At 44.1% G+C, this 13,661-nt stretch overlaps 1 protein-coding gene across 1 annotated transcript in view; it reads left to right on the plus strand.

Annotated features, from left to right (window-relative positions):
- Positions 1-12,905, plus strand: part of TkR99D (Tachykinin-like receptor at 99D) — a 50,166-nt gene extending 37,261 nt beyond the window's left edge. The window contains exons 5-13 of the mRNA XM_018019222.2: positions 1,511-1,743; positions 5,346-5,520; positions 6,771-6,900; positions 6,996-7,084; positions 8,239-8,389; positions 8,908-9,104; positions 11,559-11,698; positions 11,777-11,842; positions 11,907-12,905. Of these exons, the coding sequence (XP_017874711.1) occupies positions 1,511-1,743; positions 5,346-5,520; positions 6,771-6,900; positions 6,996-7,084; positions 8,239-8,389; positions 8,908-9,104; positions 11,559-11,698; positions 11,777-11,842; positions 11,907-12,121 (1,396 nt within the window). The 3' untranslated portion in view covers positions 12,122-12,905. The remainder of the gene's footprint in view (positions 1-1,510; positions 1,744-5,345; positions 5,521-6,770; positions 6,901-6,995; positions 7,085-8,238; positions 8,390-8,907; positions 9,105-11,558; positions 11,699-11,776; positions 11,843-11,906) is intronic.
- The last annotated feature ends 756 nt before the right edge of the window (positions 12,906-13,661 follow it).

Raw genomic sequence — 13,661 nt, forward strand, 5'->3', positions numbered from 1 at the left:
AAAATGGAGCGAGAAGGGGAGAGATGGGAGATATAGACAGACGCACAGAAACCAAGAAGAAGAGAGAGAGAGTGAGTTAGAGAGAGATAGATAGAAGAAGAGAGAGACTGAGGAAGAGATAGGAAGCAAAAGAGTGTATGGGAGAGGTAGAGTATCTATATCCAACCATCTCACATACGGAGTATCCTTCAGTGCAGCGCGCTCCATACGAGCTGCTCACTTGACATTTTCATGTGCCTGCGGCTGTGGCTGCTTGAAATTGTTTTCTTAATAATTTCTTTATTTTTGATAAACTTTTTTTGTTTTTCTTCCTTTTATGCGGGTTATTCTGGGTTGCTCATAAAAATCAATAATCCTCTTTGCACTAGGCCAATAAACAAGCTAGGAGATGGGCAGGGCACAGAGTATGGGGGCGTTGAGAAATTTGAATAGTCCAACGATGATGAAAAATATTTTTAATTGTCTCGATGCGATGGGCGAATGGACTAATGACTAGCGACCGCAGCTGGCTACTGACTGGACGTGGGCACGCCCACTTTCGCCTTAAATGTCATCAACGAGTGAAAGATGGAATGAAGGGGGGGGGGGGGGGGGGGGGGGGGCAGGAGAAGGGTGTAGTCTGAGCTCACATATTAAATGACATGTACGCGTGTGGCTGCTAACGAGCCGAGCTTAACACGTGGCCCGATTTACGGACGTTGACAGCCCGTTGATGGCCCTGCAACAGCCTGTGCGAGGCCTCTTAAAACAAAACCACAAAATCTATGTGTGCTATATGTGTGTGCTGTGTGTGTGTATGTTTGTGAGTGTGTTTGCTGCCTATTTAAACACTTCTAAGCACACACACACACACACACACGCCCACGCACACACGCTCTAAATAAACAATCAGAAAAGCAGAATATTAACAAATAAGAACTAGACAAGTGCAGGGCATAACTGACTGCCAAATACCCGTCCATAGGCACTTGAAGCTGGATGACAATGTTATGATATCATAGTGCTGGAAGTAGTACACATATGCCACGCCTCTTGCGGGCGTATCTAATCCACTGAAGATATATTAATGAGCTATGCATATACACATACATACATATATCAAATGTCAAGCCTCTCGCTTCTAGATTTTCAGCATTTACCATATATTCCATTACACATATTCCAAATTTCAAAGCCCATATGCTCACTCCCTTCATGTCCGCTGAGCGTGTGTAAAAAGATGGCGACGAGTGGGAGCCGTAAAGCAGTCTGAACCTCAGCTTTTATGAATAACAACAAAACCGACAAGGATTTGTTAACGCACGCACAATTACATACGCCTAATATCCTGCCAACAGCCACACACACACACACACAGAGAGAGTAAAGCGTCAAGGGAGCAAACACACTTGGCACACTCTCCTCATCACCGGCTTAGCTCACACATAATCTTCATGTCACTAATTCAACATTGTTTCTAACACAACTCTACTATCCCACCACCCCCCCCCCCCCTGCTCCTCTTCCGCAGTTTACCCACGGGCATAACGGGACTTCCTGTCGGCGACGCTGGAGACACGCTCATCGATGAGGACGGCGCTGCGCCAGTGGCCTCGTTCGCCTTCGTCGTGCCCTGGTGGCGTCAGGTGCTCTGGAGCATCCTCTTCGGCGGCATGGTGATTGTGGCGACTGGCGGCAATTTGATTGTTGTCTGGATTGTGCTGACCACCAAGCGAATGCGTACCGTTACCAACTACTTTATCGGTGAGTATGCGCGGGGCCTGTGCGCTATCAGCTATGCATCGCATCACACATACGCCATGTTGAGCCCTTGCAAAAGTTTGCTTCCGCTTTCACTTTATTTTGGCTGTAATTGAATGAGCTCTCATTTTAAGCCGAAAATTCGTGGCGCGTGCCACTGCACAGTTAATTCAATTATTTGCTTTATAAACTTCGCGCTGCGCTTGCGGCACTGCAGCGAAATGCTTTAATGTGACTGCCAGAAGCCCTGCGAAAAGCTGCATCAACTTTTCTTTTCTTTTTTGAAATATTCAATTTATTTTTGTTTCATGGTCAAGCTATTGCGACTTTTTGCAATATATTTTAAAGCCCAATTAAAAACGGTAGTAAGAACTCATTCATCATTACGATTGACTGAGTGAAATATAACGAATGCATATTTAAAGCAGTTTAAAAATATTTTAAATTTAATACATGACTTACTTATTATTTCGCCTTGGCCTGCAGCAACATCATTTTATTTGAATCTTAATTACATTTTAAGGAACACTTCAAAACTAAGGTTACGCACTTAAAGTGTTTCTCTCTCGCTCTCACTCTGACTTGCTCCCTGTCTATTAATAATGACATTGCTCTTTCATTTTGAGTGGCCCTAAATGAAACATTTCAGACTTCGTTGTCTCTCTCGCTCGCTCACTCCCTCTCCCCCTCCCAGGCAGTTATGCATATGCATGGAAGGCGAGCTGTTTATATTAAATGCAAAAGTCTGTAGGTTTTGCATGTCTATTTGTCCGACTGGCATTGCCGAAACCATTAAAAACAAAGCGCATAAAAATGCAGGCAACCCCCCGACCAACAACAACAAACAGCAAACAAAGACAACAACTGTAACAACAACTAACCCTGCACAGATGCTGTCAGTTGACTGCCTTCCGACTATTGTCATACACGCACACACACACATATGCACATCCTTACATTCTTACACATACCCGGTGCACAAGCAAAAGCCCGCCGGCCTTATGCATGCGCAACTTGACAATAAAAAGAAAAGTGCAAATGAGTTCAAATGTCGACTTCTAAATACCCTTGCGCGCACATCAATTAAGTGGGTCACAAGTCTGTCTGTAAAGCCCACTCTGTTCTTTACTGCTTTCAAGAGCACGGCCTTTCTGCCTATGCTTAGCTATAAAAAGAAATCGAAAACTATTTTCAAATATTGAAGTATAAGTACCCTTGCACGCGTATTAATTAACTGTGGTCTGCTTGTGTGCATAACATTAATTAACAGTGTATGTGCTGTGTGTAGACTACTCTCTTCATTTGTCTTCACTCTCTCTCCTAGAACGCAGCCAATCGTCAGCCGCTGTTCAAGTTCACTCTCTTTCGTTCTTCTGATCGTTACTCTCTTACTTGCACGCCATATGCAATACAGAGCGAGAGAGCAGCATTGGTGCTGCAAATATGTTCAAGCTGTCCTCCTCTCGCTGAGCGACTTCACGCTCAGAACTAATTCAAGGCAAAGCAACTATAACGGTGAGACAATGACTTGACAAAAACACAGCGAAGAAAATAGAAATAGCATGAAATGGAATAAAATAACCGCAAATGCAATGTAGTTGAGTGGCATATGTATGTATACATATGTATGTATATATTCATATTCATATGTATGCAGATGGCCGATTCATATCACGTTTTATCAGCAGTGCTTTATGCTCGCTCAAAAGTGTATCAAAAAGCAAACTAGTTGCATTGTCAGGCATCGTCCCCTTCTCGTGCTCAGCTGACCCAGCTAGAAAGTTGACTTACTCGCAAATGTCTTCGGAGCGGATGCTGTCGTCCTTCCACGCCCCCTTCACTGGCATGGGCATCCAGCCCATGGCAGCTCTTATCTGCGAGCGCAATGATTATTATTATGTAAACGAAATGCCTTGAGGCCTCAGATGTCTCTGGCAGCTATTACAAAATTTGCATTTCTAAATAGACATTTTGCCGTTATTATTAGTTTAGCAAAGTTATGCTACCGCTGAACAAATAAATTCCCAGTCACGGAACATTTGCTGATAAGACGCCAGCCTGTGCCTATGATTTGCATTATCTTTTATCATTCGCTTCGTCTGTCCGTGTTTATTCGGCATTGTTGTTATGCCTTGATTAATTATGGCGATGCGCAATCGATACACAGAGCAAAAAGAAGAAGAAAACGAGGAGCAAGAAAAACGTGCTCCAGCCAGACCGACCTCCCGTTTGTCCATCTGGTCGAGCCTGTGCAGTGTTGCCACATCGTTTGCCAAATTCGACACGTTTTGGGGCGTGACAAGAACTATACGGTAAAACAATGCGCATTGTTATTGTTATTGTTTTTGGTTTGTTGTTCGGGTGTTGCTTTTTATGCTTATTTCTGACACTGCTTATCTACATAGATAATGAAATGTAAACAATGGCAAAGCAGCAGCCCAAAATAATTTTTTGGTGTTTTTCTTGGCACCTTTTTAATGCTCGCTCATAAAAGGAAAAGAGAGTATATTAGACTATAAGCTTCATATGCATACAATCTCTATACGCCCTTTCGATAAAGTGTTAAGACTTTAATATGTTTATGATTATTTGAGGTGTAAATTGTATGTTTAAATTATTCGTGTTGGTGGCATAGTAATTAGGAGATTACTAGATCTTTTTATTGGCTAAGATCTGCAAGCTTATATTTTGACTTTATGTTGGCATACTCTTTAAATAGATCCTAGCTGATTGTACTGTACATATGGACCTCTATACATCGACCTCTACAGATAAACCGCACCGTAAACCAGTATTATATCGTCACTATCGCCCTACTGTGATATTATATTGTGTGTGAGCCTGTTGGTCGGGAGATGTCGCCAATTGGAGCGGGACTGTGGTTTTAGCCCACGCTGTTTTTAGTGATTCATTGGAATGTAAATCGTTAGGCACTCACAAACCGAAATACAATAACAAATGTGCCAAGTAACAAATGATGGCCGACACCCTCTCCCACCCGCACACCCACACAGACACAGGCTGGCAGGCACGCACACATTCACATTCACAGACAGGGAGACAGACAAATGGCCGTTGTTCCATTTGCAGCATCCATTTAATTATGCGCTGCCTGATCCCATCTTCTCCACAAAGTCGATTGCACTGGCTTTCACACTAATTATAAATGTACGACGCATAAACAAACAAAAAATGGGTTGCTTAAATATGATGGGCTCTGCCTGTGCTATCTTTCTATGCCCTTTAGTGAAGGGTACCTAAGCTGGTAAACCAAATGTGTAACATCTATAGGAAATTAAGAAAGTTGATTTTCTGGTCTTTTGTAATTCATAATTAATATGATTGTTATTGTTATTATCAAATTATTCATATCCATATTCACCCCCATTGTCATTGTTATTATCATTGCAATTAGTGTATTAAGTATTCGCCAAGGAGCTTTTACCCTCGACAGTTGTGTCCCGTGTTTACCTTGAGATTCTGTTTCTGGCCGTTCTCTATTGGCCATTTGGATTTCCATTTGTTGGCTTTGGCACGTGTTACAGTTGTTAAACACACTTTTTGTGCTCTTTGTGTGCGACGCGTCTGTTTGCTTCTGCTTGCAGTGAACCTCTCCATAGCCGATGCGATGGTCTCCAGCCTGAACGTGACCTTCAACTACTACTATATGCTGGACAGCGATTGGATATTCGGGGAGGTCTACTGCAAGGTATCTCAGTTCATAGCGATGCTCAGCATCTGTGCCTCGGTCTTCACGCTGATGGCCATATCCATCGACAGGTAAGTGATGTATCCCACATAGCATCACAGCATACCCATACATACATACCTATGTAACGTATCCGCATATAATCAACAGATATTAGATGAGCTTGGGCTCGCCTTAGGGCGCAGAACCCTTATCAATCTTGACTTTGTGAACCCATAGCACAGAACCAGCTCGTCTAATGTGAGATATGAAATATCTGCACCCCCACTGAACATAGATAGATACATATAGACCTCTTGTCTTTCGGCATGTTTAGCCCAAGGGGTTACGACCATGTAGCTTGTAGGGTTAACCAAATGCGATGCCATCCTTCATTTCCGATTAGCGTGGGGCACGTTTAAGGCAAAAGGTTTCTTTTTTTTCAACTTTAAACTCTTTGCGAAGCTCATCAAATTTGTGACAAGCCCTGTCAACCCTTGACGCCATCAAACACAATCAATTCATGGCAATATTTCCGGGAGTATATAGGAATGCAGAGCAGAAAAGTCTTTTATTTTGCATTTAATTTATATAACATAAATCGATATTTATTACGTTTATGAGTAAACTAATTTCCGGCTTGAATACACAAAAAGGTATGCACAGCGAATGCGGGTGGTCAAATATTCATCAAATATATAAATAGCCTCTCATTAGGGGGCCAGCCCGACGTGAATGTAAATTCGCAAAGTTTTATTTAATTTGTATTTGAAAAGGATGGAAGGGTGAACCCTTCCGGTATTCCGGTCAAAGGGTCGAGGCCCACATAATCAATCCAGCAAACCCTTAACATTTCCGTTTTTATCGATGCATTGATGCATTAGCTCATTAGATAATTATCGCATTAGGGCATTAGTGCATTAGCGAGTTGCATCATTAGCTCATAAGTATAATAGCCTATTGACTCATCATTATTTATTACTATTATTCTTGTTGAGGTTGTCATTGTCTATGTAAGCATTTTTAGTTAAGACTTAATCTCATCTCTCAGCTAAGGACAATGCGCCTTGTTTATATACATATTATTATTATTTGACGCATAACCAACTTCCATCTCGTAGTCCAAGCCCCATCTACCCTAATGACTAGCAGCTCATTTCGCCCCCAATTCCATTTGGAGTTTCCCTTTGGGCGCTTTCTCTCATATTAGCTGTCAGAAGTGTCCATAGTTTCAGGAACAGGTTGGTAATGCAGCGTTCGTTAAGTGGGTGCGCAAAGGCAGGCTTAATCGGCTTACAGCCCACTTAGACACATTGTTAATGCGAGTCTCCCTCCCCCGCAGGTATGTGGCAATTATGAAGCCGTTGCAGCCGCGGATGAGTAAGCGCCGCAACCTGGCCATCGCAGCCATCATCTGGCTCTCCTCGACGCTCATCTCCTGCCCCATGCTGCTGTTCTTCAAGACGGAGGAGGTAGATGCATATATCATATCACACCTTCCCCCCCCCCCCCCCCCCCCACCTCACTGTTAATATTAATTAAAACACTTTATTTGAATGCTGCTAAGGTGCCGGTGACCATGGAGAACAAGACTCGCATCGTTTGCTTCTCAGAGTGGCCCGATGGACAGACGAATCACTCCAAGCAGGAGCATATGTAAGTCAGCATGAACATGTGAAAGTGTGAGTGTAAGTGCGTGTGTGTATGTGTGGGTAAGTAAACGAGCGCATTTTGCTACATGGGAAATCGACGGGAGCTATAAATTGGGAAATTTGCGATGCGCACTGCAGCAGACAAAATCTGTGCTATCAGATTATAATGGAAGCAATGCACAGCTCACCATGGCTCACCATGGCTCACCATGGCTCGACATGGCTCGGCATATGCAGGCAAGCAATAAAAAACAGTCACGCACGGCATATAAAAAGGGGGAAGGCAGTAACTGACTGGCAAATACCCTAAAAGTTGCGATGAGAAGCCCTTCATCAGGCCAAGGAGAGCGAGGGGAGAGAGAGATAGGTCGAAAGAGAATGAGAGAAAAGTTCGAAACATATGTACATAGTGAGTAAAAAGTGATAGATAGAGAGCGAGAGATAGAAAGAAATGTATTGATAGGAAGAGGGAGAATTAGGTGCCTAACAAGATGACAAAAGGAATAGAGTAAGAAAAAATGAGAGAATGTGAGGGAGGGTAGTCCTAAAAGTAGCCAGACATAGATGAAATGAAGGAAAAATACATATAGACACATACATACATACATATATATATTTCCTCAATTGAAATTCTCTAGACAGATACTAGAGTGCCTAAGGCCTCAGAGCTTGTCAGGTTGGGGTGCAAGTGGAGCGACCCTCGCACACAGAGCGAGCAATGAGTGAATGAAAAAGTCAATGTGAGTCCACGGACTCATCACGTCACCACTCCGCCTCTGCCAGTTCGATCAATATGCTCAAAAAATAATAATATACCCTTTGTACGAATTTTCATTTGGTAGCGGAGCAACGGCCCTGTGGCAACGCTCATAAAAGACATGCAACTCTTTACAGTCATTTGGCATGGTATATATGACAAATTTGAAAGCAAATATGGGCAATCAAATAGGAGCTGCCTCGGCGCAATGCGTTCCGGGCATGCGAGACCATTAAATTGAGTTTTCAGCCATAAAAAAAGAGAGCGACCAACGCCGCATTGTGTCAGCCAACTCGGGGGGTGTGGGGCTCGTCGACCATTTGCTGAAATGGCCAAAGAGCTTACGGGCTTATCCTCGCATCCTATTTTACTTATCTGTGTAACTATCTCTATCCGTTCAGCTACAACATACTGATCCTGATACTCACCTACTTCCTGCCCATCATCTCGATGACCGTCACCTACTCCCGCGTGGGCATCGAGCTCTGGGGCTCCAAGACAATTGGCGAGTATACGCCTAGGCAAGTGGAGAATGTCCGCAGCAAGCGAAGGGTAAGTCGCATCTCCATATACCTCTCTCTATACCTATAGCCCTACACATCAGGCGAGGGGGTAGCTCGTTCCTCCTTGCTCTACACACAGTAGACGAGGGGGTAGGCCGTTCCTCCTTGCTCTACACACAGTAGACGAGGGGGTAGGCCGTTCCTCCTTGCTATACACACAGTAGACGAGGGGGTAGGCCGTTCCTCCTTGCTCTACATACAGTAGACGAGGAGGTAGGCCGTTCCTCCTTGCTATACACACAGTAGACGAGGGGGTAGGCCGTTCCTCCATGCAATAGACGAGGGTACCCCCTCGTTGCTCTACACACAGCAGACATTGCTCGCTACATGCACACACACTCTTACACAGCATTCATTAATTTGAATACTGACCCAACTCGCGCCCCTCTCTCAATATATGCCAAGTTCTCATGCCCATCATCATTATCATCATCATCATCGTCATCATCACTGTGAGAATTAAATGTTTGTATTTATATATATTTGAAATTTCAATTTTCCGCTTAGGTGGTCAAAATGATGATTGTGGTCGTCCTTATATTCGGCTTCTGCTGGCTGCCGTTCCACACCTACTTTATAGTCACATCCTGTTATCCGGCTATCACCGAGGCGCCATTCATTCAGGAGCTCTACTTGGTTATCTACTGGCTGGCCATGAGCAACTCCATGTACAATCCGATTATATATTGCTGGATGAATTCCCGGTAAGTGCGAGCAACAGTTACAGCTACAGTCATAGGACTCCAGCGCATCGTCCTCGTCCCCGTCCCGGCGAACTCATTGCATATTATGTAATTTACGTCGAGTTGAGGTCGCTAAGTACGCTCGTGTGTTTACCGCCATTTTCCTTTGACGCAATCCACGCAGATGGGTCCTCGGAAAGTCACTTAGTTGCGGTTGGTCGTTTAGCTCGTTATCCGGAAATGAAGCCCGTCCATCATCATCATCGTCGTCCTCATCGTCCTCATCGTCCTCATCGTCATCATCATTATCGGCCACAAAAATAACCCCACTATCATTGACATCGACATTTACTTTCCCGTCACGTTGACTCATCCAGCAGCATATTCGTAGTTCTTCACCAAAGGCCCAAAACTATATTTAATGACAGTCATTATGCATGACGCGAATGTCGAATTGAAAGTCTCGAGCCAGGAATTTCAATTTTGACTGTGGACTGTCAATTTCGTAAAACATATATATTTCGAGACATCCATGTATTATGATATAACTATTTAAGGCTCAAGTATGACTGATTTTCAGTTGACACATGAAAGCGAATGACAAAGAGACTGTCCAAAGGATATGCCCACAGACTACAGTTGTGCTCTACTCCATTCATGCCATTCTATATTGGTCCCATTCCATTTCAGTCCAATTATTTTCATTTTCCTCGACTTCTATGGTACTCACATTCAATTTTATTCCAATTTTCTTCCGTACTCCTTCAATATTATTCAATTTTTATTTAAATTTCATATATTCTGCTTAGTCTGAGGGTTGCTCAAGCTCTTCCATATATGACATTTTGAGTCCCTGGGGCCTAGGGTCTAGGTACTTACCTAAGGTAATCCAACATTATTATTATTACATTATATTTTTATTATTTGCAATGAAAAGATTAGATTTCAAACTAGTTCCTTCCGTAAGCAAAGTTATCCAACTATTTTTGCTTATTAAGTAACTTTGGGGTTCTGGTAGCTCATGAGAACTGACGACTGCTCGAGCTAAGTATCAGCTCACCTGATGAAGCAACTTTTATTATGTGAAGCCTCGAATATACACACACGTGTGTCCACAGTACACACAGTCACACTCACACACTCACACACACACACATACAGAACATATGTATGCTCGTTTTCGTTTGCACAAATTGACTGTTGATGTTCTGTCGCGTCCGTATGCCACATCCGCCGGGGGGAAGCGTAACTGATTGCAATTAATTTGGCCCAGTCAACATGCCAATGACTGTAGCCATCGTCCAGACTGCGGCAGGTGGGGGCGGGCAGGCATCTGGGTCTGCTTTACGTGCAGCGCACGGGACTTAAGCGTCAATAGTTCGACACGTGGAGCAGCGAGCCCGGTTCCGGCGTATCTGAGTCGGCGACGCCCTTATGTAAATGATGAGCGCCATCAAGGTGTTGTTGCCTTTCGCTTTCTGCTTCTTTATTATTATTGCAGGTGGTTGTTAACGGGTTGCCCCACCCGATCCACACCCATGCGAAGCAAAGACAAACCCCACTGAAATGCCAGAGCATAAATCAAGCTACTTGCCATGGTTCAAGGTTTGTCTCTGGCTCCGTCGGTGGCTCCGACGGTGGCTCCGACTGTGGCTCTGGCTTTTGTCACCAAATCATTCCAAGGGCAAAATATTCTGTCGCAGGTGCAAATTCTCCACTTGACATGGTTGCAAAACAACTGTGACAATACCTGACTAACGAATGCCCTCTACGAATGTGGACTACATAAATCGAAATGTAAATAACAGACTAGCATATGCCCTGCGGGAAAAAAATGACTCCCAATAGAAGTGATATATGCTAACAATCTTAACGTAACGCGCGTATCCATCCATGCTTCTAATCCATTTCCCGTTTATTTCCCATCTCATTTCAATTCCATTTTATTTTCACTTGAAATATAATCATGTTCTAATTCTCTCGTTCCGCTTCGATTTCTCCCCATTCCCTTGCATTTCAATTGTACTTTATGCTGATTCCTATTCCTTCGAAATAAATTTGATTGCAACTAGATACATATTTAGTATAAGCTACTTGTAGCTTGCTTCCCTTATGCTCACAAGGGCGACAACCCCCTTTACGAAGGTATACAGGGTATGCGACTAGAATATGAGACAACTCAAAATGTAGGTGGATAGATAGGGAGATGACATAAGTGAATGGAATGCCCGACTTCTGTCCATGCTCAATCGAACTGGGAACGAGAGCGAGAGGGACAGCTACTATCGCAGAAGGACAATTCCATTCGAGGATTGTTGTGTTGCAGCTCAATAACATTTTTGCTTAACGAGCTGTCGAGTCTTTGATGCACTGTGGTGGCTGCTCTGATGGCTGGTTCGGCTGCCATTAATATTCATATTTCATCCGTAATTGAATGCAATGTCTCCCTTTGTTTTCTGTTTGCTCTGATTGCAGCTTTCGCTACGGCTTCAAGATGGTCTTTCGCTGGTGTCCGTTTGTCCACGTGGGCGCCGAGTCGCTGAATCGGCGCGAGAATCTAACCTCGCGCTACTCCTGCTCCGGCTCGCCAGATCACAATCGCATCAAACGGAATGGTATGCTAAAGGCTCGCCCTCTCCCACTCTCCCATTCTCCCACTCACTCTCTGTCCCTCGCTCTCCCTCACTTTGCAGACACGCAGAAGTCCATACTCTATGCCTGCCCCGGCTCGCCCAAGTCGCATCGCGTTTCGCATTGTGGTAAGCAGAATTGCGCCTGGCAAGCGATTCCTCAGGTTACTAACCTTTGCCTCTGCTTCGACAGGTGTGCTGCGCAATTCGGCGCCGCGCTCAGGTGAGAAGGACGACCGGCTGTCGCTGCCCGTGGTGCAGCAGCAGCTGAGCAGCGGCAGCAGGAGCAGCGCCCGTGCCCACAGGTCGCCCTACCAGCAGGAGCTGCAGGAGCGCTGGACCAGCGACAAGTCGAGCAGCTCCCTCACCTCGGCAACGGAATCTCGCACCACGCAGCTGCTCTCCTGACAGCCAGCGCCAGCGTCGGCCGAGCAGAGCCTGGAGCTGCAGATGCCGAGGCAAATCGTGGGCAACTCCAGCAGCAGCTACAACAACAACTACAGGCGCATCAACAGCGGCGCTCCACCGACGACAGCCGACGACAGGACTTGGCTCTAGATGTGCCCATCTTCATATGAAGTCTCGAATTTATCCCTAGTGAATGACTAATCGAAACCAGAACAGCTGGCTATATCCCAGATATCGCATTATATCTCATACAACTCATATATCTCTGCTGCCCGAGCTGCCCACGGAGCGTATGAGTGATGCTCTGAGGAAAACTCAACTAGAAGCAGCAGCTCGCGGCGCGAGTGACGCTACTCGGCGCTAGATGGCGCCAGCTACAGGAGAACTGTCGATCAGCCAGCTAGATGTGTTGCTGTAAACCAGCGCTAGGTGGCGTCCTCACTCGCTTGCTTCTCATATCCTATTACGAATATTTACGATATACTTGCGGCTTTATCAAATGCATATACAATACTATCACAGTGAGTGTTAATTACAGCAATTTTGAGGATCTAAATGTGCAAATGCGAAATGATATGCGATATGATATGAATTGAATAAATACGTACGATTAAGGTGTTCAAAGTCGAACTCGCATGCGATTTCAAAGCAAATGAAGACTTTTCACAGCTCTTTACCCCCTTGTTGTCTGTATATAAGCTAAGGCGAAAGTTTCTGTATATACATATAATGTAAGTTTGTTTCTCTCTCTCTGTGAATTGTGAATAAAGCATCTTACTCGAAAGCCTCAAGCCTCCATATATTGCATTAACTATTTATACAATAGGGAGATACACACACACGCACACACACACACACACAGTGTTAGCATAGGACGCAACAGATTGATGAAATCTCAACCGATTAGCCGAGCGGAGCGTCGCAGCTTTGGGCCAAGTTTCTCTGTCAAAAGAGGAGAAAAAATTCATATGTAAATATAAATAATTCGTTTGCCTAGCGGCCAAAACAACGATTTGCCAATGTTGCAAAAATGTCTGTAACATACTTAAGGCATACGCAGCCTATACACCCTTACACACACACACTCACAGATATGCTAGATAGTCAGCTTGAAGCTGTACTTATGCACGCTTGGATGGGTATGATAAAAGAGAGAGAGTATATTGGTTGAGCTACACTCGCCTCTCGCTTGAATCGAGTGTAGTTAGAGACTTGAAATGTGGTATATTTCTGAGTTGAGGTATGCTATAACAGAGGGCGTGGCAAAAGGGACTTGGCTGCAGCTCTTGAGCTTGATTCGATAGGGGATTGACTGTTGTATTGTTGTTGTATACCTCGATCACTTGAATATGGAAAGTGAGTGTATGATGAATATGTTTAAATAAGATGATATTACTATGATATTCAAATTTAATATCCTAACCATACAATTGATAACTCCAAATAATTCTATATTTATTAAAAAAAAAAAAAAGCCCATAGGTCACATACTTCGCCTACGCTCAGAAGGGCATATAATCAAACATATTTTAAGTTTCAA

Source organism: Drosophila arizonae, chromosome 2 (genome assembly GCF_054131065.1).
Source record: "Drosophila arizonae isolate 15081-1271.41 chromosome 2, UAZ_ARI_1.0, whole genome shotgun sequence".
Classification (NCBI taxonomy): Eukaryota; Metazoa; Arthropoda; class Insecta; order Diptera; family Drosophilidae; genus Drosophila; species Drosophila arizonae.